The sequence below is a fragment of the Sorex fumeus genome, unplaced genomic scaffold (assembly GCF_029834395.1).
Source record: "Sorex fumeus unplaced genomic scaffold, SorFum_2.1 ptg000122l, whole genome shotgun sequence".
Classification (NCBI taxonomy): domain Eukaryota; kingdom Metazoa; phylum Chordata; class Mammalia; order Eulipotyphla; family Soricidae; genus Sorex; species Sorex fumeus.
The window spans coordinates 11,880,748-11,905,742 of NW_026606179.1; the positions used below are offsets into that span (position 1 = coordinate 11,880,748).

The following is a 24,995-nucleotide window of genomic DNA, read 5'->3' on the forward strand; positions in this document are numbered from 1 at the left end:
TGGGGGGGGTAGACACGCAGCGCAGATTCCACACCCTCCTGGGCTGAAAGCCCTTGCTGAGATGGGGGGTGGGCCCCAGTTCTGGCGCTGGCCCTGGAGGGGGGCTGAGAGGACCACACCACCAAGCACCTGAGCACTGGCCAGCCCCCTGAGAAATGAGGGGGTACACAGACGACCAGCGGTTCAGTAATTAATAAGATACCAACAGCGTGTTAATTACAAAGATGAGAGAGGAGCTCAGGTGGTGAATTTTTCCAAATGGGGAAAACAGGGTGTGTTGCCCCAAGCCCGGGGGTCCGGCCACCCGGGGGGGAGTGGGGGGGGCAGCTCCATAATAAATAACGAAGTCAGGGTTGGGGTCAGGGCTGCTCCTGCTTCTTCTTGACAGAAATTCGCTTCTTCCGGGCCGCCAGCATCTCATAGAAGGGGTCCACGCTCACGGCAGCTCTGCAGGCGGGAGCGGGGAGGTCAGGCGAGGGGGGCCAGGAGAGGAGTACAGATGGGGGCGGGGGGGCATGTCAGAAGCACAGGTGAGGGTGTGGCAAATCAAGGATGCAGGTGAGGGTGGGGTCCCAGTGAGGGTGAGGGGAGGTGAGGGGAGCAGGGGAGGCTTGGGTGGGGGCAGGTGATGGTTGAGTGAGGGTGGGCTGGAGCAGGTGAGGGGGGCAGGTGAGGGTTGGATGGGGGCAGATGAGGGTAGGGATGTAGGTGAGGATGGGGGTGCAGGTGAGGATGGAGATGCAGAGGAGGGTGCAGGTGAAAGTGGGGGGCAGGTGGGGGTGGCGGTGCCAACTGTGGAGTGCAGGTGAGGGTAGGGGTACAAGTGAGGATAGGGGTGCAGGTGAGGGTGGGGTGCAGGTGAGGATCAGGTGCAGGTGTGAGGTAAAGATGAGGGTGGAGGGTGCAGGTGAAGGGCAGGTGAGGGGGGAGCAAGCGGGGCGCGGGACGCCGGGCTCACTGGATGGATTTGATCCACTCGTCCTTCTCCCCCTGTGTGGGCGCTGAGATCCGGTAGACCATATGGTTCCCCTCCACCACGCGGCCGTCGGCCTCGGTTTTGCAGGCTTTGATGAGCTGTCCCTTGTTGTTGGGGATGTACAGCTCAAAGCAGTTCTGGGAGAGGCGACGAGGAAGGGGGCAGGTGAGGCGGCGGCCCAGGGAGGGGCCGTCCCCGGGACTGGGGGGCAGAGCTGCTCACCGGTTTCCGGGGGTCGTCCACCTCTCGGATGCTCAGATTCTCCAGGGGGATGATCCCTCGGGGCTCCTTGTCCTGGAGGGGCGTAGGAGAGGCTCAACCCCCGCCCCTCCACCCTCAGACTCCAGACCTCCTCCCTCAGAGCCCCGCTCCGCCCTCACCGTCGTGTACTCAAAATAGTAGAGGCAGTTGTCGGTGAGGATGAACCAGCGCCGCTTCCACGTCTTCACCCGGCCCCCTGAAAGGGAAGGGGGGGAGGGGGCCGGGCTCAACAGGGGGGCAGGGCCTCAGGGGACGCAGCACAGCATGGGGTGCAGGGGGGCTCGGGCCAGGAGACAGCACGCATGGGAGACAGACAAGCAGAGCCGGGCGTGGGGACTGGGGGGCTCCACTCGCTGAGCCTGTCTGTTGGCAGCCCACAGCCCCCTGCGGGTCCCAGCCTGGGGCACCTTCTGGTGCGGGGAAGGGTTCGAGAATAGCCGTGCACCTACCTCCTGGGGCGGACAGCGAGAAAGCAGGCAGATCAGGCAGGAGGGGAAGGCGGAAGAACGGGCCCCCAAGAGCCGCAGGCGACAGAACAGGGTGGGCGAAGGAGGGATGTGCAGGGGTGGGGGAGAGAGAGGGGGAGGGAGAGAAGCAGAGCGACACGCGGGGAGGGGGAGAGAAGGGAGAAAACCAGTTACATCCACAGGAGGGAATGGCCAGCCCCGCCCGCCCGGAGCCCCACCACGCTGCCATGTGGGGCTCCTGTTCCACCCAAGCCCCCAGGGCAGCCCCTCAGCCTGGGCATCTCCTTGGCTGTGTGACCTAAGGTCCACTTTCCGCCCTCACTGGGCCCCTGCCCACACCTCCCAGGTCCCCTGTGCCGCCAGAGGGCTGAGAACAGGGAGTGCCTCTGTGGGGGCGTCTCTGCACCCTGTTTCCCTGCTCCCCGCCGCCACCCTGCCTTCCCAGGGTGCTCGCGTGGGAGGCGAAGACGCCTCCTGGAGGGGCGGAGATCTCCGTGCGAGGTCACATCTGCCCTTGCTGCAGGGCGGGATCGCTACTCTGTCCTCACAGCCGAGGGCGCCGGGCAGGTCACCCCAGCCAGGGGCCACTGTCTGGCCTCAATTTCCAGGAGCTGGAGCAATACAACAGTAGGGCATGTGGCCTCCTGCGGTTCAACCCCTGGCACTCCACAGGGTTCCCTGAGCCCCGCCAGGAGTGATACCTCAGCACAGAGCCAGGAGTCAGCCCCTGAACACTATCAGGTGTGCCCAAGACCAAAAAAGGCCTCAATTTCCTGAGACGGAACCTCCAGGAGCTGAGCTCAACCACCACCATTCCCCCCCCCGCCCCCCGTGCATGGGTTTTCTGAAGTGACTTGCAGATTCCCTACTGGGCCCGCCTGCAAACCCGCACCCCTCTCCTCTTTGGCAGGGGCAACCCAGCTCTGGGGGTGGGAGCTCAAGTGAGCGAAGCCCTGAGCCTGTTTTGGATTGGAAACCCCTATACCTCCCCCCCGCCCCCCGCTCGGCCGCCCCTGCCAAATTCCACAAGGCTGGGAATCTCCCGGCCTCTCCCTCATCCACTGCTCCCCCGAGAGCCAACACCCCACTAGGCACCATGCCAGGATGCCCCACTGTTCTGCCACAGAGGCGGGGCTGGGGGTTTTCCCTGCCGCGGGCCAAAGGTTCCAATGGGCCCAGCCCCAGGGGCTGCAGTGTCACGGGGACTCTCCTCAGTTGCCCAGGAGGGGCCCATGCCTCAGGGGACCTCCAAGGGGTGCCCGTGTGGTCTCTGATAAGGGACCCTGTACCAGCCCAGAGGGCCCTCCCACAGGACAGAGGCCCAGCGTGGACTAGCATCCAGCTCCCCAACCCCAGCTCTGCACTCCACAAGCTCTTGAGAGCCCTGCTTATGGCAGGCCCTCTGCTCGGGTCTCATGCATGGGCCGGCTCAAGTGCTCAGCCCTACTCTGTCAGCATAGAAACAGGCCCAGAGAGGTATGGCCACTGGCCTAGGATCACACCGCAGGCGGAGCCCCACCCCTGGCCCAGGCTCAGGGGGCACTCACCCAGTTTCAGGAGCCAGCCCTCCCGGTCCGGGTTGAAGAAGGTGTGTGTCAGGTCATTGCCATCGTCCTCCGGGATCTTGAAGGGTTCGTTGCGGATGCTGTCGTACAGGTTCTGGGGGTGGGGTTGGGGGTCCGTCAGCTGCTGCGGGGCCCTGGGACCCTCCCAGTAGGGGGCTGGGGAGGTGGGGGAGCAGGAGGGAGTTGGGGAGCCCTGGGAAAAAAGGAAAGGAGGAAAGGAGGTGCCAGGGGAGGCAGGTGGGACTGCCCAGAGTGAGTCAAGAGCGGGACGAGACATGTAGGCTCCAGGGCTGCCTGGCACCCGCACAAAGCGACACGGGCTGCCCGGCACCCGCACAAGGCGACACGGGCCACCCGGCACCCGCACAGGCCACACAGGCCAACCCGGCACCCACACAGGCCACATGGGACCCAGAGAGACCGCGCATGGGGCTGACCCGGAGCAGTTCCTCAGGCAGGTCCCCGCCCTCATTGATGCCCCTGTTCATGGCCACAAAGCGCTCCAGGCCTGGCTTGTCACGGACATTGGGGTTGTGGAGGCTGGTGTTGAGCATGATCACAGCAAAGGACAGCACGTAGCAGGTGTCTGAAGTAGACAGGCGCGAGCACGAACAGTCAGGAGGGGAGGCTCTGGCCCCGTGCCCCCACTGGCCCACGCCAGCCTACCTGCCCCGCACCCCACCTGTGGACTGGAAGACTCCAGGGTTGCACAGACAGTAGCGCTGGGCGAAGGCCTCCATCATGCGGTCGATTTTCTGGGCCTCCCCTGGCAGCCGGAAGCTCCACAGGAACTGCCTGGGGAACATGGGACAGGAGGCTGTGGGACAGGGGACCAATGGGGGGCACCTGGCAGGCTTCCCAGGGGCAGCAGCTCACCTCAGCGCCTGCACCAGGTTGAGGTCAGTGAACTCGTGCAGATCCACAAAGGCATGGAGCACAGCCAGGTTCAGCTCCTCCCTGCGGGTGGCCACACACTCAGACAGTGGCTGCCTCAGGGCTGGTGTCCGGGGGCTTGGCAGGACCCCCTCTAGTACACGTTTGGGTGGCAACCACCAACTTGTCTGAAGGCACATGGGCTTCGCCTCCCTTCCACTTAGTTACCCCAGCTCAGTGCCGGAGGGAGGCTGGATGTGGACGACGGGCAGGCCCTCATGCACCCTAGTTAGCTAAAGGGGTGCCAGGCCTCTGCAGAGGCCCCACGTCCCCAGGCAAGAGCCCATCCCCCAGGGGCTCCATCCCCACACCTGCCCATAGAGTCCCCATGTGTCCATCTAACCCAACCAGCCCAGGCACACTGTGAGAGGCCCATACCCTTTGATGGTACTCCCAGGCCTGGGGGCTTTGGGCACCTCACCTCTCCCCCAGATAGTCCCCGATCGCAGTTTTGTTCAGGCCCTCCCCCTTGTACAGGAAGCGGGCGATCTCCTCCGGTGTATTTTGCAGAAGCTCATTCTCCACCAAGAACTGGATGCCCTGGGGGAGGAGGCGGGGGAGGGGACGTCAGAGGGTTCCAGGGCCCTACCTCCCACTGGATTACAATCTTCTGGGGTTCCCCCAAGGCGGTGAGACCCTCCACTCTGACTCAAGGTCATTTCAGGGAGTGGGAACCTCATCTCAGGCTGCTGAGAGGCAAGGCAGGGCAGACTGTCCTCTGGGTGCCCAGGACTGGAGCAGGCCCAAGGGAGGCCTCCAGAAATAGGCTCCAGGTGCGCTCGGTCGCCTCCTCCCAGCCAAACCTGCAGGCTGCCTCCTCAAGGAAGTTGCCCTGATTGCACCAGGGGCCTCCCTGCCCTGGCACTACTAAGTACGACTTTGTACATGGTTACTGTCCGAGTACCTTAGCGAACTCCTCTGGCAACTTCAGGTGACACCTGGAGGGAATCCGGAAATTGGTGCAGATGGGAGACAAGGAAGCCCCCCTCCGGCAGGGGACCCAGTACAACCAAAGGTTGGGAGGCTGGTGTGCCTGGCCTAAGGCCAATAATATCAGGGTGAGAACCAAAGGAGTTCTTCTGGGGGTAGGAGGAGACTTGGGCAGTGCTCAGGGGGTGACTTCTAGCTACTGTGCTCAGGGCTGCCTCCCCACAGGGCCCTAGGTTGACTGTGTGGAAGGCCAGGGCCCTACCCCCGTGCTCTCTCTCCGGAACCTGTGCCACTTCTAGAACCCAGAGGTACCAGGATTCCCCTCTGTGTGTCTCGCTGGCTCAGCCCTGGGGTGCAAGTGATACCTTCTTGGGGTCCATGTTGAACTTCTTCCTGCCCATCGCCATCTTCCGGTTCCGTTGCAAAGTCTTACTGTGGAGCGGGGGAGGGGGGGATAATGAGGGAGATCCATGCCTGAGCACCCATGGCCAGGTGATGGGGGGGGGGAGGTGGGGGGAGGGGGGATACCTGGCCCCCGCCCCACGCACTGCCTCTGCCCTCACCTGCCCTCATTGGCCTCCAGACCCTCCACCTCGCTCATGGCCTCGCTGAGCTCCTCTCGCAGGCGCTGGATCTCCACCAGCAGCTCCTGCTTCCGCCGCCGGATGTTCTCCAGCTCCATCCGCTCCTCGGGAGTGAGGTCCGGGGGCTCTGGGAGGCCGGGCCAGGGTGGTGCGGATGAGGTCTGGGACCCGGGAGGCCGGGTCCCTGCGATCTAAAGGGGCCCAGACCTCCGGGAAAGTGGGGCACCCGGGCTCCGAGATGGGGGGGGGGCTGGGGTGAACGTCGGGCAGCATGGGTCAGCACAGAGGCTCTGGGGGTCCGGACACCTCCTCTTGGGGAGGATGAAGCCGAGAACGGAGCCTCCGGAGCCCCCGTGGAAGGGAAAATGACCCTGCCTGGGGGCCCCTGAACTCTTGGGTCTGGGTAGGCGAGCGCAGGACGCCGGAACTTCTGGGTCCATTACTTGGGAGAGGGCCGAGGCCTTGGTGTTCCGCCTCCATGCCCGGCGCCGTGGTTGGGGGCTGCGCTCTCAGTGTTGAAGGGGGCCGGGCCCGGACGCCCGGGTCCAGGAAAAGTCACCGGGGCCCCGGGAGCGGGTGACAAGGGGGCGGGGCGTCCAGGGCCGGGCCCCGCCCGCGCGCGGCTCGCTGCGGCCACCCAGGTTTCTCCGCACCCCGCCGGGCCCCGCCAGCCCCGCTCCCCGCTCGCGGCCGCCACTGGGCTCGCCCGGCCCCGCCAGTGCCAACGCTTCGGTCCCGGCCGAGCCTCCGCTGCTCCATTCCGCCCCCTCCCGCCGCCACCGGAAGCGGGCTCGGCTCAAACAATGGCCTGGAACGCCCCGCGCCGGAAGCCGGTGCCGCGCCGCACAAAAGCCGGGCGGGCGAGGGGGTCCGAGCGGCCCGGCGCGACCCGGCGCGGGCGGCGACACCCGCGGCCGAACGTTCCGGGCCGGGGAAGCAGCTCCGGCGCGCCCGGCCAGCCCCACCCCTGCCCCGACCTACCATAGACTCCGTCCTCCATGGCGGCTAGGAAGGCCCGCGGGGAGTCCGGGGCAGTGCCGCCCGTCGGGCCTGGGTCCGCGTCGGCCCGCGGGCTCGGGTGAGCCCGCTCAAACGCCCCGGGAGCCACCGCCGCCTCCTCAGCGCCAGTCCTCAGCGCTGAAAAGACTCTCCCTGCGCCTCCCAACCGCCCCGCCAGTAAGGACCGCCCCTCGTCTTGACATCGTCCAATCCATGGCGGACACTCTCGCTTGCTCCGCCCCCGTGGCCGAAGGATCGTCCTCCGTGGCCAATGGGCATCCAAAGAACAAACGCAGCCCCGTGTGGCTGGAGGTAGATGGTCCGTACAGCCAATCGGAGCCCGCAAACGGCGTGGGGCCCCGCCTTCGAAACAAAAGAAGACACTGCGAAGGCTCGCCGGCCAATGGGAAGCTTCGGAAAGGAGCTGTGACGACTACGCCTGCGCCGGGACTCTGGGCGCTTGGTACTTCACGCGCGTCCCGCCTCCCACACTTCGTTGCTAGGGGGCGGTACTTGGTCTCGTTTCTGGGGGGCGGTACTTGGTATCGTTGCTAGGGGGTGGGGCCGTAAATCCATCTCCCTACCTCCCCCCCACCCCCCCCCCCGCTTTGGACCGCAGGTTGCCAGGCAACCAGGAGCCGCTGGGGCGCAACTTTTTTCTGCCCCCCATCCTTGGCATTGGCTCCTTCGAGGTCCAGACCCCCGCTGCGACCCCGTCCCCCACCCCGATCCACCTCGGCCTCTTCAGAGTCGAGGGGTGGTGCAACAAGAGGTTCATTCCTTCTTATAGATGCGTCGCTCTTTGGCAGCTGTCACGGAAAAGAGGACAAAGGGAGGAAACCAAATATAGTGAAAGCGCCTGCGCCGCCTTCAGGTTCCACCCGCGTTCCCTGACACTCCTTTCGCTAGGATGGAGCCCTTTACTTCAGCCGTCTGGCCTCTCCTGCCCCTTCCCAAAGGCCTTTTCTTCTTGGTCTGGACGCAACTCCATCCCTCACCTCTCCCCAGTTCTGAAACCAGACCCTCCCCCATCTCTCTTTCCAACCCTCGCAGGGAAAAGCCCGTGAAAGAGACCTGGCTGCGCTGGAGAAATAGGGTGCCCCTGTCGTGGGACTGAGCCAAAGTTGGACCTTGTCCTTAGTGGCCTGCCCCTGGTCTACGCAGGTGGTGACAGATTCCAGGCCTGGACCTGTTTAAACCGACACCTGTTTAAACTGACAGATCAGACAGATTAGGCACCAGAGTTTCCTAATCCCAGCACTGACCTTTATGAGGGCCCCCCTGTCCCTCCCAGGAGAACCCCAGGCTGGGCCAGCCTTGTCCACCCACCCTACACCCCTGCCAAACAACTCCCATTCCTGACCCCTCTGCTCCTAAACTCAGGCACTGCCCTCTGGCCTATCTCTATTGCTCCTCCACCCTGAGCCCACCCCACACTGGAGAGGAGCAAGGATTTCATCCGAGATTAGGTAGGGATTAATTGATCCCATCCGGAGATTAGGTGGGGATTCTGTCTGAGATGATGCAGCACATGGGCAGGCTGAGGGACAGTGACAAGGCCTGTCTTCAGTCCTGAGACAGAGGAACGTGTCCTTCTCCCTGGCACTGGCTTCCTCTGCGGCTGGCTCCCAGCCTGCCAGACACTTAGGTAAACTAGCAGAATGGGAGGAGTGGGGGGGACAGGCTCAAGGCCACCCCACCCCCATGCCCCAGAAACACTCAGAGGCACAGTATCAGGGCTACGGGAGATTTAATCTGGGGAGCACACTTTCACTTGCCCCTGGGGCATTCTGAGTTCCTCTTCCCCCTTTTCACCCTCAGATGGCCCAGGGCAAAGATTTCACTACCCCTTCCCCACCCTGAGATCAGACACGAGGTTCAGAGCCGGCCCACTGAAGGCCAAGTATTCCAGCACCAGGAAGAACCCCAGAGTATCCCCCAGATTCCTGCCAAGCTATCCTCAGGGGGGCATCACCCTGGTGAAAGATCTTGGAGAATTTAAGTTCTGATGCACAGGTTTAAAGATGGGGAACTAGTGATATGGATGGAGTGGTCGGATGCAGAGCAAAGCTTTCTGAATCCTAGCAAAGTACTCCCTGACAATTAGCTCAGGCTTAAAAATCTAAACCCTCCTATAGGAACCAGGGGAAAAATAGATATCTGTATTTATACATCGCATATATAATACATGTATGTATAACATCTTTAAGAAATGGACACACATTTCTGGCCATAGGGTTCCAAGCACTGCCTTAGGCCTCTCTCTCTCTCTCTCTCTCTCTCTCTCTCTCTCTCTCTCCTTGTTACTAGCCTGGTGACCCACAGGATTGGCCCTGAACCCTCAGCTTCTAGATCAACCCCTACCAAGCCCCGAGTCCAACTCCAGAATCTGCCTGTGGCTCTTTGGCGCCTCAATTCTTTTTGGCATTGTGGAACCACAAAGTCATCCAGAATCTTCAAGATTCTCCATTCTGTGGGACAATCTGGAAGCATCCCCGAGACATTTAAAGTTGCCATTCTTGGCTTACTAAAAGCTCAACCAAGTCACATAATCCCCATTTCTTTGGACATTCTAGAATGGCACTTAAAACTCTTGGATTATTTGGAAATAGCAGTTAGCTCCTTGGTGGAATGTTTTACCACCATGGTCTGAAATGACCCAACACCAAGAAGCCCTAACCTTTTCGTCCTTCAAGACTCATTGTGCTTTCGTAGATTTCTGAAGCAGTTCAACTGAGGTCCAAGACATCAGTTCTAGAATCATCTGTGCTTACCAATGAGATTAATCTAGAACCACAGAATCTTGACTCGGGCTTTCAGAAACTTCAAGGTCTTTTCTCGATGTGCCGTCCACAATCCTTGAAATCAAGAGAGTCTGGAATACTGGAAACATCTCATTTTCAGAAGTTGAGAAAGAACAAACACTTCTTGATTGGGTGCCCCCTGAAGCAACATCAGGGCCAGAGGATAGCACAGTAGGGAGAGCACTTGACTTGCATGCAGCTAACGGGTTCCATTGCAAGCATCCCATATGGTTCCCAAAACCAAACCAACAACAACAACAACAACAAAAAAAAAAAAAACAGAAGTAACATCCCTCAGAATCTCAGATCAAGGATGACAAACATTTGGTTCTCCTGCTGCCCCAAGAAGTTCCAGCTTCCTTCCCCAGATGAAGGCTGATACCTGGCCCCAGACCACAACTCAAGCCAGTCTCATAGAAGAATCTAGAAGTGCCAGTCTTCGCCTCTTAAACGATCCAGATTGCTAGATCCCCGAGTCTGTTGGCACTCAGGAATCAGACTGATAAGTTATGTCAGGGGGAGGAGAGTTCTCAGGAGGGAACACAGAATGCAGAGAAATTAAGGTTCAGTATGTCTCTGGCGATTTTCCTAGGCATGGCAGAACCTCATGTGCTGAAATGGACTCCACCATTGTTTTGTCTGTGTGTGGTAGTACCTAGCCTGGCCCCAGAAAGCACTCCCATCCCTCCAGCTTGCAGTCTCTGGGAAGGTGGACCTTATGGGGGAGGAGGAAGGAGCTCATGTCATGGAGGTAGGCTGAGTGCAAGGGTGGGTGTGAGCATTCGGGGGCTAGTGGCTGTGTCTTCTGCCTCCGTCCCACCCTCCTCATCCTCCTCATCCTCCTCTTCCTCCTGGCAGCAGCTCAGAGCAAGTTCATTCTCATAACAAAATGCAGCCAATGAGCCTGGAAAGCTGGACTTGGGGCTTGGAGATGCCTGCTCTGCCCGTTCATCCAGCTCTTTGGCGCTGCACACTGGTGTTCCTGGGACCTCGTATGTGCGATGGAAGTGCCGGTAGTCAATTTCGTATTGGGAGCCACGCTGGAACAGGACTGGCTCAAAGCGGTGGCCCCATAGCAGCTCGCCTGGGAGGTAGGAGGAGCGACACTGGGTGGTCATGGCTGTGGCCTCCACCATCCCCTCCAGAATCACCACCAGCTCGAAATCAGCCCGGGCCAGCTCTGCGCGACCCAGTTCATAGAGCGGACTGTCTGCGTCGATCTCGTGCACAATGGTGATAGGCGACACGAGGAAGATGCGATCGGTGCCCCCGTCAAAGCCCACATCCACGTCCCGGTGGTCCAGGGGAATGTACTCGCCCTCTGGGGTCACCCGAGGCTGCAGTGAAAGGGGACAGATGGGAGAAACAGCAGGGGACTAAGACATGAATGAAGAGATAGAGTTTATGAGAGAAGAGAATGGAGATGAGGAACAAGAGGAGGGAGAGCAGGGCAGAGTGCCAGAGAGACTGAGAGACTGAGATAGAGAATGACACACACACACACACACACACACACACACAGAGAGAGAGAGAGAGAGAGAGAGAGAGAGAGAGAGAGAGAGAGTCTCAGACAAGGGGTGCAGGGAGAAATCAGAGGCGGTCAGGGTTGAAATGACAGGACAGCAGGTTGGGTGTTTGCTTTGCATGCAGCTGACCCTGGCTTGATCCCTGCCACCCTAGGTGGTCCCATGAGCTTGCGAGAAATAATCTCTGAGCACTGTCAGGTGTGCCCCCCCCAAAAAAAATAAAGGAATCATAGGGGGAAGAAGATGAGAAAGCAGGAGAAAGAATAATGACAGAACCACAGAAACCAGGCCCAAGACCACAGTAAGGGGCTGGAGCAATAGTACAGCAGAGAGAGCATTTGCCTTGCACTCAGCTGGCCCAGGTTTGATCTCTGGCATCCCATAATGTCCCTCAAGCACCACCAGGAATAATTCCTGAGAGCAGAGCCAGAACTAAACCCTCTAAACCCTGAGTATTGCTGTTGTGACCCAGAAAGTCAAAATAACCCCAAATCAACCCACAGGGGGTCCATCCTCAAGCTTCCTGTCTCCTGGTGGGTTCTCGAGTTCAGAGCTACAGGAAGCACCAGTCCCCAAAGTCTCTTCCAGGCTCACATCTCTAGGACACTATCTCTGGGTTCACATCTCTGCAGTTGCTCTGGGTACCAACTAGCCTCAGTCCATGGGACAGTGCCATGCTTTGTGCACATCGTTGGGTGTGACCCCCAAAACAAAATAAAAACTCTATCATGGAGCAGAGCTATAGTCCAGTGAATGGGCCATTCAATCCCAAGCACCCCATATGGACCCTTGAGCACTGCCAGGAATGACCCCTAAGTACAGAGCTCAGAGTCAGCCCTGAACGTTGCTGGGTGTGGCCCTTAACCAAACAAAACCCAAGTCCATCATCATCTTAGACCCTTTCCATCCGGAGAATTTTCCTAGTCTCCGGGACTTCCGGGAATTCTGCAACTAGTTCAGGAGGGGGCCATTTCCAGGGGCAGAGCAGCCCTCTAGGCTGCAGATTTCCTGCTATCCCACAGGAGGCCCATCCTCAAGCTTCCTGTCTCCTGGGGGTGGGAGGGGGGGTCTCGCAGGTTCAGAGCTGCAGGGAGCACTGGTCCCCAAGCTCTCTCTCGGGTTCACATCTCCGGGACACTATCTCTGGGTTCACATCTCTACAGCTGCTCTGGGTACCAACTAGCCTCAGTCCAGGAGGCGGTGCCGTGCTGCGTGCCCCAGAGCCTGCTGGGGACTGTCACCCCGCCCGGCGCCCCTCACCCCCGGCCGCCTACTCCCAGCTCCCGGCCCCCCCACCTGTAGCAGCTGGGCCCGCACGTGGGCCTCCACCAGGTGGCTGCGCCGCAGGTTGCCCACGCGCCACATGAGGCAGAGGCGGCGGTCGCGTAGCGCCACCACGGCGTTCTCGCTGAACACCAGCGTCTCGTTGCGCTTCTTGGGCTTGGCCATCTTGGCCATGACGGCGCCCACGACGAAGGCGTCCAGCACGCAGCCGGCGATGCACTGCAGCACCACGGCGGCCACGGCGGCCGGGCACTCCTCGGTGACGCTGCGCACGCCGTAGCCGATGGACGTCTGCGTCTCCAGCGCGAAGAGGAAGGCGGCCAGGAAGCTGGCCACCTGCGAGAAGCAGGGCGCGGGCGGCGGCGGCGCGGCCAGGTCGCCGTGCAGCGACGCGATGAGCCAGAAGGCCAGGCCGAAGAGCAGCCAGGAGGCCAGGAAGGAGCAGGAGAAGAGCAGGCACATCCAGCGCCAGCGCACGTCCACGCACGTGGTGAACAGGTCGCTGAGGTAGCGCGCGCCCTGGCCGCCCAGGTTGACGAAGCGCACGTTGCAGTGGCCGTCCTTCTTGACGAAGCGCCCGCGCCGCCGCCCCGCGGCCGCCCCCGGGCTCGGAGCCCACCCGTTGCCGCACAGCCCCGGCCCCGCCGCCTCCTCGTCGCCTGCCCGGCCCTCTGCGGACTCCGGGGCGCCGCTCAAGCGGCGTAAGGCTCTGGCCAAGCCCATCGGGCGGGGTCGCCCCCTCCACGCGGCCTAGTAGGGGGCGACCGCCGCCCCGGACCTGCAGGGACAAGAAGCAGGACAGCCCTGTTAGGGGCGGCAGGCGTGCCCTGGGGCTCCCGGGCAAGCTCCTGTAGGAAGCGGGCTGGAAGCTCTCGAGAGGCCAGAGATACTACAGTGCGAACTTGCCTTGCACAAGGTGCACCCTGATCTCCTGGCATCCCATATTGTCCGAGGGGCGGTGCTCAGGGCTCCAGGATCTCTCCTGGTGATACTTGGCGAACCATTATGCAGTGCGGGAGCGAACCCTCGTTCTGCGTGCAAGACAGGTTCCCTACCCTGTACTCTCTCTGGCCCAGGAGAAACAGGCCAGAGAGAATGCTGGGGCAGGGCACCGTCTTACATAGAGCCAACCCTGATTCTATCCCCAGCATCCCATATGGTCCCTTGAACACCACCAAGGGGTCATTTCTGGCAAGGGCTGAGGGACCATATGGGATGCTGAGGATCAAACACAGGTTCACCTCCTGCAAGGCAAGTGCCCTACCCACGTACTACTGCTCTGGCCCAAGGGTAAATTATTTGTTGCTGTTTTGGGGCACCACTCTGGCTCTGCACTCAGGAATCACCCATGGGGGTGCTTATTATGGATGTCGAGTATTGAATCTGGGTTGGCTGTATGGCAGGCATGCAAGTACTTTACCCACATTACTCTCTGAGTCCAAGTAAATTTTTTTTTTCTTTTTGGGTCACACCTGGCGATACATAGGGGTTACTCCTGGCTCTGCACTCAGGAATTACTCCTGGCGGTGCTCAGGAGACCATATGGGATGCTGGGAATCGAACCCGGGTCGGCAGCGTGCAAGACAAACACCCTACCTACTGTGCTATCACTCCAGCACCCCGAGTACTCTTTTTAAACCAAAAAGCTGGGTTAGGAAAGCACAAGCAACAATAGGGGGAAAAGAGAGGTACATAAACTTCAGAGTTCAAACCTTTGGTGCTTCCAAGACACTATTAAGTGGAAAGATAACCCACAACAAAATATCTACAAACCATGAATTGAAGAAATGTGTACCGGGGCAAGAGAGAACACAGGGGGCATGCATGCTTGTCTTGCATGGTGTGAAGGTGTGAACTCTGACACCCCTTATGACCCCCTGAGCCCTGCGAGGAATGATCCCTGAGCACCAGAGCATGCAGAGCCAGGAACAAGCTCTAAGCACCAAAGGGTATGCCTCCCTCCAAGACATATCTAACTAAATTATAATGGGCTTTTGCAACAGTAAGATGACCTATTACTGATCAGGAAATGATGTGAGCTGACATTTCTTTGAGCTGGCAAGAAAACAAGCTCAATGGGGTAAACACATGTTTTGCCTGGGTTTGTCCCAAAGCACCCCTAAAAACCTTATTTTGGTTGTAGAGGGCCATATCCAGTGTGTTCAGGGGCTGCTCCCCACTGTCAGGAGCTGTTGCTCCTGGGAGCATGTAGTGCGGAGCTTGAATCTGGGGTTCCCAAATGGGAAAAATGTAGAACTATCCAGTGTCCAGTGAACACAAGAAAAGATACTCAGACTGATTTCCCACGAGGATCTCCAAACCACAAGACTTTTTTTTGGGGGGGGGGGGTCATACCGAGTGATGCACAAGGGTTACTCCTGAGTTATGCACTCAGGAATCATCCCTGGCAGTGCTCAGAGGACCATATGGGATGCTGGGAATTGAATTCGGGTTGGCACGTGGCCAACCTACCCTACCTGCTGTGCTACTGCTCCAGCCCCTAAACCACACCACTCTGGATGACAGCAACAGTACAAAAATTTCATTAATGACAAAGTGATAGGGCAGTGTGTTCTGGGAAAACCCTGTGGCATCCCCTTCCACAGGACACACAGTTACACAAGGGCCCATGGGTCCAAAAGAAATGCAAGCCGGAAGATGGAAAGCACTGAAATATCAGGTGATTCCTCAGTGCCAGGAGACAGAACAGGACACACACTACACAGAAATAGGCCAAAACACACACACACACAGAAATAGGCCAACCCAGAGACGCAACAGATAGAAAGTAAGAAGACTGGGAAGCCAGGGGACCCGAAGTCTCTGGGAGGATGAAGATGTTCTCAAATTGACCCAGCTAAATGTGTCTTTGAAGGCCTTGGGGACTCTGGAACCTTGGCACTGATGTGCAGATTTAGTGTGTGGGCAAGTTCTGGGAAGATCATAAACATACACACCTGAGGTAACAGAATGACAGCACAGCAAGGACAGCACTTGTCTTCCACGCATCCAACCCAGATTCAATTCCTGGCATCTCCTACTGTCCCCTAAACTCTACCTGGTGTGCCCCCTGAAACAAGAAAGTCCTGAACACAGTCTTAAGGTGAGGGCTTTTCCTGGGCTCTAGCCTCAGCACTACACACTGAGCCCTAGGTGGGGTGTGACTTCCAGCCTGACTCTCAGATCTAGGGCAATTCTCTCTGGGCACTAACCTTTTCCGGGAGTGGAGTGTCTACCTGGGACTCGACCCCACAGCCAGGTGAAGCTGAGTCTGGCCCCGTCCTCACTCCAGACTTCCTCCTCCAGAGTGTGGCAGGGGGTCACTTGCCTGCGTGCTGACTCAGGTCTGGTCCCCAGCAGTTTCAGGGTTCCATCTGCCTGACCTGCTGGTGCTCAAGAATCTCTGACCCAGTAGCATGCCAGGCTCTGAGCATCCTGCCAGGATTGGCAGGGCCGAACACTCAAGGACAGGGCACCTAGTGACGTCAGGTGCGGCACAGGATCCCTACCCCCAGCTTTGTCCCTGCTATCTGGGACTATTCTGCCCACCTATAGACCTGACACATGGGAGGGGGTGTCCCCCAAGACAAAAAGCTGAAGTTCCCATCAGAGAAGTGAATCCACGTGAGACTCCAACTTGGCCCCCTTCTTTGTTCTCCTACCCTACCCTGGGTGTCTGAAGTATTTGTCCAAAAAGGAGAAAGTGATGGAGTTGGAGTGATAGTTACAGAGGGGAGGACGCTTGCTTTGCATGTGGCAGACCCAGGCCTGATTCCCAGTACCCCATATGGTCCCCCAAGGCCACCAGGAGTGATCCCTGAGTGCAGAACCAAGAGTCACCCCAAGCACAATTAGGTACAGCCACCCACCAAAAAGGGAGAAACTGAGGATGGAGCCAGAAGGCTGCCTCCGCAGTCCCTCAGGAGCCAAGGACCGGCAAGGGAGCCCCACCTGGGTCCAGAGGCCATGTGGTCCTGCTGGCTTACTAGTAATGGACATGGGGACTAGCCGACCCTGCAAAGCTGGAGTGCCCCCAAACCTGGTGTTCCTGCTGGCTGGTCTGGTGCCCAGTGGGGCAAGGTTTCAGCAGCACCCCCAACCCCAGCGCTCACCTTGACTGTTCAGGAGGGGGTGATCATTGCCCCAAGCTGCACAGGGGAGAAAGGTCAGAGATGCAGTCCCCTACTGCACCTCAACCTGCAGGCCCGGGGCTCCCCCTCCAGGGGCCCCATGCTCCTCCAGCATGGCCCAGCTTTCACAAGGCCTGGGGTTCAGGCACCCCCTCCCCCTGACCTGCCCACAAGAGCAGCTTAATGTTTCCATATAAAGGTGAGTGGGGCTTAGGGGACCCGTGTCAATGTCACCCACTAATCTGCAGCCAAGAAGCCCCACCCCCATGCACCCTCTTCTCCTGAGACTTCAGGGTTCCCTCCACTCCCCCACCCTCCGATGGAGCGGGGGGGGGGGGGCAGAATGCCCACAAGCAGAGAGGTGCAGGCAGAGGAAGAGAACTGCAGCAGGGATGGGAGACCCTCAGGAGGGAGTTAGGGGGACATGGTGGCTGGGATGGGGAGATCAAGCCAGAGCGAGGTAGAAAGTGGTAGAGAAAGTGCTAGAAAGATAAGCAGACTAGACCAGCTGGGGGGTCGGCGGATTGGGGCCCAGCTCTTAGGAGCACCCCCGCCCTAACCTCCCCCAGCCCAAGCCCTGGCAGGGACGCACATACCTGCTTTGCCGGCCTCCCCCCATGCCGCCGCCACTGCACCTCTGCTGGCAACCCGGGGACACCGCGGATCAGAGGCAGGCAGAGGGGATGGGGGCGGGGCCGGCCCAGCTGTCTTAGGGAGCCAGGGAGGGCAGCCAGGCTGGGCACTGGGCCCGGCCCAAGGAGGCTGCGGGAGCCGGCAGAGGAGAGCAGGGAGGGGGGCCAGGAGCAGGGCGGCCACCAGGGAGCTGAAGGGAAAGGTGAGGTGGATGAGGCCCCCTAGGCACAGGAAGAGGGGGCCCAACCCCCAGGCAGAGAAGCAGGGCTGAGGTGGGGCCACAGGGGGGCAGAAAGTGGCAGGTGCTAGGCTCCTCCCACCACCCCCCCACCACTGCGTCAGAAGGAGTCAGAGTCTGGGCTGCTCCCCCTCTTTACTAGCAGGAACTCCCAACATTTCTCCCTGCAGGGCCCGTGCTCTCAAAACAAAGGGGACAGACCCCACACACATGGTCCTGTCTCCCCTCCAAGGCATAAGGCCAGGAGCCCTTGCTGGAGGGCTTATCTGACCACCGAAGGCACTGGAGTGTTCTGGGGCAAGTGGCCATGGACATGAGTCAAGGGTTACACCAGGCGCACCTGGGAAAGAGCAAACACTGACAGCAGGTACTGGCGAATCTGGGGCACAGGGGCCACCCAGTACCTCTACAGAACCATGGTCAGACTCAGCCGTGTGGCTGCAGTGGGCCAGGTACCAGCCCAAGGGAGCAAGTCTGTGGACGGAGCTGGACCTGCCCAGGCCTCAGAGTGTGGCTGTCCAAGCGCTTCAACCTTTGGGTCCTGGACCCGGCCAGGAGCAGTTTTGGATCTGGAGGACGGGACTGTGGCTCCGGGAGCCTGTGGGCAGTGTCAGACGCTGATGGTGCGGAAGACAGTGAAGCCCGAGAGCGCGGTGCTGACCAGCACTCCGGGGCACTGTGGGTGCCAGTGCAGCTCCTTGAGGTCCGTCTCGCCCTGGTGCACGAAGAGCAGCTGCTGGGGCAGCTCGGCCAGGCCCGGGTCCGTTTCTGCGTCGCCCGCCTCTGCGTCACGCTCCACCGCCAGGTCCCACTGTGTGATCTGGTTGTCTGCCCCCGAGGCAGCGAACACCCCACTGTCCTGGGGGTGCCACTCAACTGAGGTCACGGGGGCCACGTGCTGCTTGAAGGTGGCCACTGGGGAGCCAGACTACGAAGAAAGTGGAGTCAGGAATTTGGGGCGATAGCCTGACTCTCCTAGCCCTCCCCAGCTCTCAGGTTCAGTAAGGGCTCTACCCCATAATCTCCTCAGGCTGAAGCAGGGGTGGAAGTGAGTGTGTAGGGGGGAATCAGGGGTGTGTAGGGGTGTGTGTGTGTGTGTTGTGTGTGTAGCTGAAGCGGGCGTGTATGTGTGTGTAGGGGGGTGTCAGGGATCAAACCCAAGGCATCACATGCAAGGCAAGTACTTGCCCGAGTGTAGGACCAGGCACTAAGCTCAGGTGTGCCAAGCAAGACAAGGTTGGGCAGCTGGGAACAAAGGCAGAGAAGCCCCGTGGCTCCAGTGGGTCCCCTGCCCTCTGCCATCTGGGTTCTCAATCCCTGGGAAGGGCACAGACTCTCAAGTACTGCCAGTCTTTGAGTAACATTTCTCGAATGCTCAAGACTCTCTTAGGTGTCAGTGTGAGATCAGGACGAACAGTCACCAGAGGAGCTGTGAGTCTCCAGCGGAGTCTACAGGGGCCAGAGCAGGGAGCAGCCAGACTGCAGGCTCTGGGGGGGCCCTGTCCGAGTGCTGCTAGGGACCTGAGCCCAGCTGGAAAAGCAAACCCCAGGGGTCCATAAACTCAGCCGGGCCTGCCCTCTCTGGACCCTAGGAGGAAGGCTTCATTTCGAGGGCCTCCCAAGATCCTTTCTATAGAACCCGTTAAATTCCTGCCTGGGGGCCATATACAGAGGTGCTAGGGGATCACTCCTGGAGGGGGTCAGGGGGATGCCGGAGAGGAAACCCAGGTCGGCCCTGTGCAAGACAAATGACCTCCCTGCTGTCCTATCTCAGCAGAGTCTTAAGGGGCCCCGAGATCTCGTAAACTGGAAGGAGAAAGGAACCCAAATATGGTCCCTGGAAAGTACAGATGCCCAGAGGCCCAGTAGAAGATGCGATTCCTCCTGCCTGACCCCACACTGAGCCTCCAGTTACCCTACAGGTGATTTTCTCCTATCTCCTCCCATCCTTTCTGTGTCTCAGTCTCCCCTTATCCTGCGAGCTGAGCTACACCTCTGGGCTAAGAGCCATTGGAAGAAAAACTACAACTCCCAGAAGCGAGAGGGCTCACCAGGTTTTCGTGACCCTGTGTGCCCTGCCTCTGGGCCACATCAACTTTCTGGCTCAGGGTGAGTGACCTCAACCCAGCCCCGAGTCTTCCTATTGCTGAACCTCAGTTTCATCAGCTAGTGCCAAAAAGCCAGGAAAACCCAGAGCCTGGGGCCACCGGCCAAGTACCTTGAACTGCCGCAGGTCCCACACCTTGAGAGCACCGTCATCCCCACCGCTAAGCAGGAAGGGCTCCCTGCGGCTCCAGTTGATGACGTTGACATCACCATCATGTGCAGTGGCAGTGGTGAGCATACAGGCCTTACTGGGGGCAGCACGGATGTCCCAGATGCGAATGGAGGCATCAGCTGAGCAGGAGGCAAACACCTGGGGTAGCAGAAGGCCCAAGTGTTGAAGGGGGCCTGGCCCCTGGGGGGAAGCAGGCTCCTGTCTGTTTTGGGGACCAGCTCCCCATCCTGCCTCCAGCACACCCTCACCGTGTCCTCTGTCGGGGACCACTGCAGGTCCTCCACGGAGCGCGTGTGGCCAGCGAATGGCCTCTGGTCTACATGCCAGGAGCCCCCGTCGGTGGGCGTCCAGAGGTGGATATTCTTCTGACAGTCCCCGGTCAGCAGGCGGCCTGGCCAGGGGATCAGGGAGACACGTCATCACCACCCCCCCAGCACCCATCCCTGCCCTGGACCCCCCCTCCCAGACTGATTGGGTGGCCCGGGGGCTCACCAGGTACCCGGGGGGACCAGTCCAGGGCAAAGCCCTCAACCATGTGGCCGGCGAAGGTGAAGATGGGCTTCGTGAGCGCCTGCTCTTCCCGCAGGAAGGCTGCCATGGACTGGGCATCGTCCACTGCCCGCAGGAGCCGCCGCAGCTTGAACACCTCTACCTGGCCTTTCTCCGACCACACCGCCGCCACCGGCTCCTCGCCCAGACTCGAGACCTGCAGGTTCCCGAGGAGAAGGGGGTGCTCACATGGGGGGCGGGGAGGCACAGATCCTGCAGGGCTGGGAAGACAGGCCCCACACCCCTCTGGAGAAGGAGCTCCAGCCCCCAGAGAGCGGTGTGGTACTGAGGGAACAGGGAAGGTTGAGGGGTTCCTTGCGGGCAGCTGACTCCTGCTCTCCAAAACCTCCAAAAGCAGCTGGGTCCCGGCTGTGGGCCTCAGACTTGCCAAGCACGTTCCTCCTACACATGCTCACTGCCCACTCCCACCCCCACCCTGTCACTGGGAAAGTGCCCGCAGGTCTGACCACGGGACTCAAGGACTAAAGGCCAGCACCACCACTGTCAGTGCCCATCCTGCAGTGCTCATCTCAGATCCGAGGCTTGCCTCCTCTTCTTCACACCCACCCTCGGTGCAGGATACACTGAAAATGAACTTCCTGGGGCTGGAGCATGCGGCCAACCCGGGGTCAATCCCTAGCATCCCACATGGTCCCCCAAGTACTGCCAGGAGTGATCCCTAACGCAGAGCCAGGAGTAGGCCCTGAGCACTATCAGGCGTGACCCAAAAAGCCAAAAATATAAAAAAGGTCCAATCACTGCCCCAGCTGGTAAAGTGCAGTTTGTTCTTTTGATTTGATTTTTCTGATTTTTGGGGTCCCTCCGGGCAGTGCTGGCAACTGTGTACCGAGCCCAGCACTCCAGCACAGAGTTCCCTCGCCTTTGGAATTTTCTTCCTGGTCCTCCCTGTGCCATCTGCTTCTCTGTTTCTGTTGACTTTGGGGGCTACTGTTAGCTCTGGGAGGTCAGTCTCGGCAGTGCTTCAGAGACCGTGGTGCTGGGGATTGAACCTGGGCCTCCCAACTGCTAAGTCTGTGCTCAGCCCATGGTGCTCTCTGGCTCTGGAGGTCTGGGGGATATTAGAGCACTGTTTACACTTGGCCCTTCTGTGGACACAGACCTGGGCCCTGGGGATTCATCAGCAAACAATGCTCAGATTTATAGCCTGTGAGTGAAGGAATGAGGAAACTGTGTGACTATGGGGTGGGGGCGGAGGGGAGAGGAAGAGTGCTGAATGTTGTTAGGGGAAAATAAGGTGGAAGAGAATTCAGTGAGCCCGGGGTGGGGTATCCTGGGAACAGATGCCCACTATGAAAGAGGAGGGAGCCCAGGGCTCTTTCAGCAAACAGCTTTTCTGAGGCAATTCTGGGGAACTGGGTTGTCTGGAGCAGAAAAAATGAGACTTGGGGGCTGGCACAGAGGAGATGGGTCATTTGGGACCTTGAAGGCTGTTGGAAGGAATTAGCTTTTACTTGTGGGGAAGAGTGGACACAGGATGGGGGGGGGGAATCAGATGGGGCTGCTGAGGGGATCCCTTGGGCTGTTAGCTTAAGCCAAGGCTGCCGGAAGGCATAGCAAACCGGTGGACAGCGTCATCGGTTGTAGTCCCCGTGGGGATGCGGGTTTGAGAAGGGGCAGGCTGTGTTTCTGCTTGGTTTGGGGCCACACCTTGGCAGTGCTCAGGGCTTACTCCTGGCCCTGCATTCAGGGATCACACCAGCGGTGCATGGGGGACCATGTGGGATGCCACGGATTCCTGGATCTACACTCAGGAATCACCCCTGGAGGTGCTCAGAGACCATATGGGATGTTGGAAATCAAACCTAGGGCAGCTGCAAGGCAAACTCCCTACCCACTGAACTATTGCTCCGATCCATTTGGAACTTTCAAACATAAAAGTAGAGCCCCGAACTGTTCCTGAAACAGGTGCAAGTATGTCCTCTTGCTCGACTGGCATGGGACTTTTTCTGGTCACCAACCAAGCTGCATCTCAGTTACATTACTCAATACCTGTGAACCCACATTCTTCTCCATCAATCCAGGTAATTTTTTGTTTTGTTTTGTTTGTTCTGGGGGCAGTTGGGCTGTAACTGGCTATAACATTAGAATTCAAACCGTGTCTACCAATCAAGGTAAGTACTCTCACTCCGGTACTCTCTTCAGCCATCAGGTCACCTTTGAACTCTCAGAACTGTTCAAAGGAAGGAATATAAAAACCACTCTCATCGCACCTTGGACAAAGTACTGATTACCATAATATACAGCACGGTAAGGCTGACCTGAGGTCCTGGCATACCAAAGGGGTTCCTGAGCCCCACCAGGAGCTCATATCTCTAAGCACAAAGTCAAAAATGAGCCCTGATTACCACTGGGTGTAGCCCAAAAAACAAAATAAGAAAACACACAAACAAAAAAAAAAAATACTGGGGCTGGAGAGCTAGCACACGAGTAAGGCATTTGCCTTGCATATGGCTGACTCAGCTTAGGAAATCAGCACCATGTTCTCCTAAGCACCACCCCATATGGTCCTACAAGCCCAACCCTGAGAACAGAGCCAAGAGTACTCCCTGAGCACCACCAGGTGTGGACCAACCCATTTACTCAAAAAAAAAAAAAAGGTGCTCTAGCTTTATAAAGTAAATCCTAGGTGCTGTTCTTTTTTTTTGGCTTTTTTAGGTCACACCTGGTGATGTTTAGGGGTTCCTCATGGCTCTACACTCAGGAATTAACTCCTGACAGTGCTCAGGGGACCATATGGGATGCTGGGAATTGAACCTTAGTAGGGCGTGTGCAAAACAAACTCCCTACCCACGGTACTATCACTCCTGCTTGGTGCTGTTTTTAAACATGCGAAGGATCTGCTGGTAGACCCAAGTGGGGATGTGTTTCCAGCAATCCAGAGGTGCTTCCTGTGACTCTACTTACCCGGACTCGGTTGATGCCACCATAATGGGGCACCATAGCCAGCTCCAGCTGAGGCTTCCTGTCCTCTTCATCCTCTTCATCTTCATCCTCTTCCTCCTCATCATCACTGCCCTCGGATGGTGTGCGCTTGGTTCCATGCAGGTTGTGCATTCGAAGTATCATCAATCTGGGAGAGGATGAGGGAGGGTCTTGAATGGCCGAACAATAGAGAGAGGGAGGTTGATAGGTGTGGGTTTGGTGCTATACCCGGCCATGCTCAGAGTTTACTCCTACCTCTGTGCTCAGGAATCACTCCTGGTGGGACAGGGGGAACCGATGGGGTGTCCGGGACTGAACCCGGTAGGACACGTGCAAGGCAAGCGCTTTACCCACAGACCTATCGCCTCGGCCCCGTGGAGAGGGAGGTTGAAACCCGACTTCTGGGGTCCGGAGGAAGTTGAGAGGCAGAGGACTCACTCAGACTTCCGATCGGGTCTCACGCACCTGTTGCTCTGGGAGCTCTCCGCCTGGGTCCCAGCACATAGGTAAAGAGTCAGGGGCAGTTCCGTCCGATTGTCTCCCAGGTGGTCCCGGACGATGTCAAAGCTGAGACATGGGGAGCCTGGGAGAAGATGCAGAGTTGAAGTGTAGAAACGAAGAACGGATTTCAGCCCCGCCTCCTTCGGCAACAGCTCCCTCGGACTCAGGATTCCCCTCCCACCGGGTCCGCTGCCCTACCAGTCTGCGCGCGGTGGTACAGCACGTAGGCCTCCTCGTCCATGACAAGCTCCTCTCCCTCGCGCAGCGGTGGCCCCCGACCGGGCAGGTAGACCTCCGCGCGACGCTCTACCCCTGCGTCGGGGGTCTCGGTCTCCATGGGCTCCCCGGGTTCGCACGTGCGTCGCCGACCCTTGCGCGCTGCCATCTTCGAGCTCTCAGGCTGCCGGCGCGCGGCGATGAGGTCACTTCCTGTCTCCGCCTAGCTCCGACCCCGCGGTTACCCTGGAAACGCCCTCGTTGCTCACCAATGAGAGCCGAAGCCTGAGCGCTAAGGCGAGCAAGTCCTTGTCGCTTGTCCGGAGCCTGCGCAGACGCGGAAGCTCTGCCCCGCGGATGACTCTGGACCGTTCTTCCGGGAGCCTTGTCAAAGCCTCCTGGGAGTTGTAGTTCTATGGGCGACCTACTTCTCCCCATCAGTCGGAACGGCGCAGAGCCCGACTCTGTCTTCCACCTTTGACTCTCAGTGCTTCCTTTCCAGTTAATTAACTATTCATGTATGCAAATAAAATCTCTTATGGGAAGGGAGAGCGAGTTTCAGCTCCCAGAGCATGCACAAAACCTGCTTCTTCTCCCCTCCTGTTATGCTCTCATTTACTCCAGGATGCTTTTGTGCAGATGGAATGGGCTTATGAGGCACTTAAGACGGTGGAATGTACCCTCCTGGGGTAGTTCATGGCCCAGCCAGACGCTCACGTTGTCACTCTGGTCAGGTTTGGCTAATTGGAATAATGAAATCGGCTGTTTTTTTTTCATTCCCTTTTCCCCTTCTCTTTGTTTTTGTTGATGATACTGTTGTGCGGGGGCAGTTTGCACGTCACCTGGCCCGCTGCTTGCATATTTTTTGGCAGTGGTTCTTGCTGGGGGTGCTGACGGGGGGGGGGGGGTCCCAGGGCTCACCAAGGTTTACGCTCCTTTAGCTGGCAGACTTGCGCGAGTGGCATTCTTCGTTACGACACACTAATTGGGCGGGAGTGATAGTATAGCGGGTCTGGCGCTTGCCTTGAGTCCGACTTGGGTTCGATCCTGAACATCCCATATGGTCCCCCAATCCCTACCAGGAGTAATTCTTGAGTGCACAGCCAGAAGTAACCCCTGAGTATTGCCGGATGTGCACCCCCCACTCCCAAAATAAGTGGGTAAGGCAATTGTGGGTC

General features: G+C 58.8%; 4 protein-coding genes across 5 annotated transcripts in view; 1 reads left to right on the forward strand and 3 right to left on the reverse strand.

Annotated features, from left to right (window-relative positions):
* MAMSTR (MEF2 activating motif and SAP domain containing transcriptional regulator) overlaps nucleotides 1–18,426 on the forward strand; it is a 164,281-nt gene extending 145,855 nt beyond the window's left edge. The window contains exon 10 of the mRNA XM_056135869.1: nucleotides 18,412–18,426. The gene's annotated coding sequence lies outside the window, so the exon portion shown is untranslated. The remainder of the gene's footprint in view (nucleotides 1–18,411) is intronic.
* Nucleotides 175–6,905, reverse strand: CYTH2 (cytohesin 2). The gene is made up of 12 exons (XM_056135870.1): nucleotides 6,698–6,905; nucleotides 5,696–5,843; nucleotides 5,498–5,564; nucleotides 4,624–4,742; nucleotides 4,146–4,226; nucleotides 3,952–4,064; nucleotides 3,707–3,855; nucleotides 3,252–3,363; nucleotides 1,357–1,433; nucleotides 1,199–1,270; nucleotides 959–1,113; nucleotides 175–447 (listed from the first exon to the last, which is right to left on the reverse strand). Exons 1-12 carry the CDS (start codon nucleotides 6,714–6,716, stop codon nucleotides 360–362), a joined length of 1,200 nt encoding a protein of 399 aa, XP_055991845.1. The 5' UTR covers nucleotides 6,717–6,905; the 3' UTR covers nucleotides 175–359.
* KCNJ14 (potassium inwardly rectifying channel subfamily J member 14) lies at nucleotides 10,024–17,284 on the reverse strand. 2 transcript variants are annotated; one of them, XM_056135866.1, is made up of 3 exons: nucleotides 17,056–17,284; nucleotides 12,342–13,107; nucleotides 10,024–10,856 (listed from the first exon to the last, which is right to left on the reverse strand). In XM_056135866.1, exons 2-3 carry the CDS (start codon nucleotides 13,050–13,052, stop codon nucleotides 10,263–10,265), a joined length of 1,305 nt encoding a protein of 434 aa, XP_055991841.1. In that variant the 5' UTR covers nucleotides 13,053–13,107; nucleotides 17,056–17,284; the 3' UTR covers nucleotides 10,024–10,262. The 2 variants fall into 2 exon arrangements, with proteins under 2 accessions (XP_055991841.1, XP_055991842.1); XM_056135867.1 differs by lacking the exon at nucleotides 17,056–17,284 and having other exon boundaries at nucleotides 12,342–13,109.
* On the reverse strand, nucleotides 17,567–24,020 carry GRWD1 (glutamate rich WD repeat containing 1). Its single transcript, XM_056135865.1, has 7 exons — nucleotides 23,800–24,020; nucleotides 23,566–23,683; nucleotides 23,083–23,248; nucleotides 20,101–20,314; nucleotides 19,857–19,999; nucleotides 19,549–19,746; nucleotides 17,567–18,258 (listed from the first exon to the last, which is right to left on the reverse strand). Exons 1-7 carry the CDS (start codon nucleotides 23,984–23,986, stop codon nucleotides 17,941–17,943), a joined length of 1,344 nt encoding a protein of 447 aa, XP_055991840.1. The 5' UTR covers nucleotides 23,987–24,020; the 3' UTR covers nucleotides 17,567–17,940.
* Between the last annotated feature and the right edge of the window lie 975 nt (nucleotides 24,021–24,995).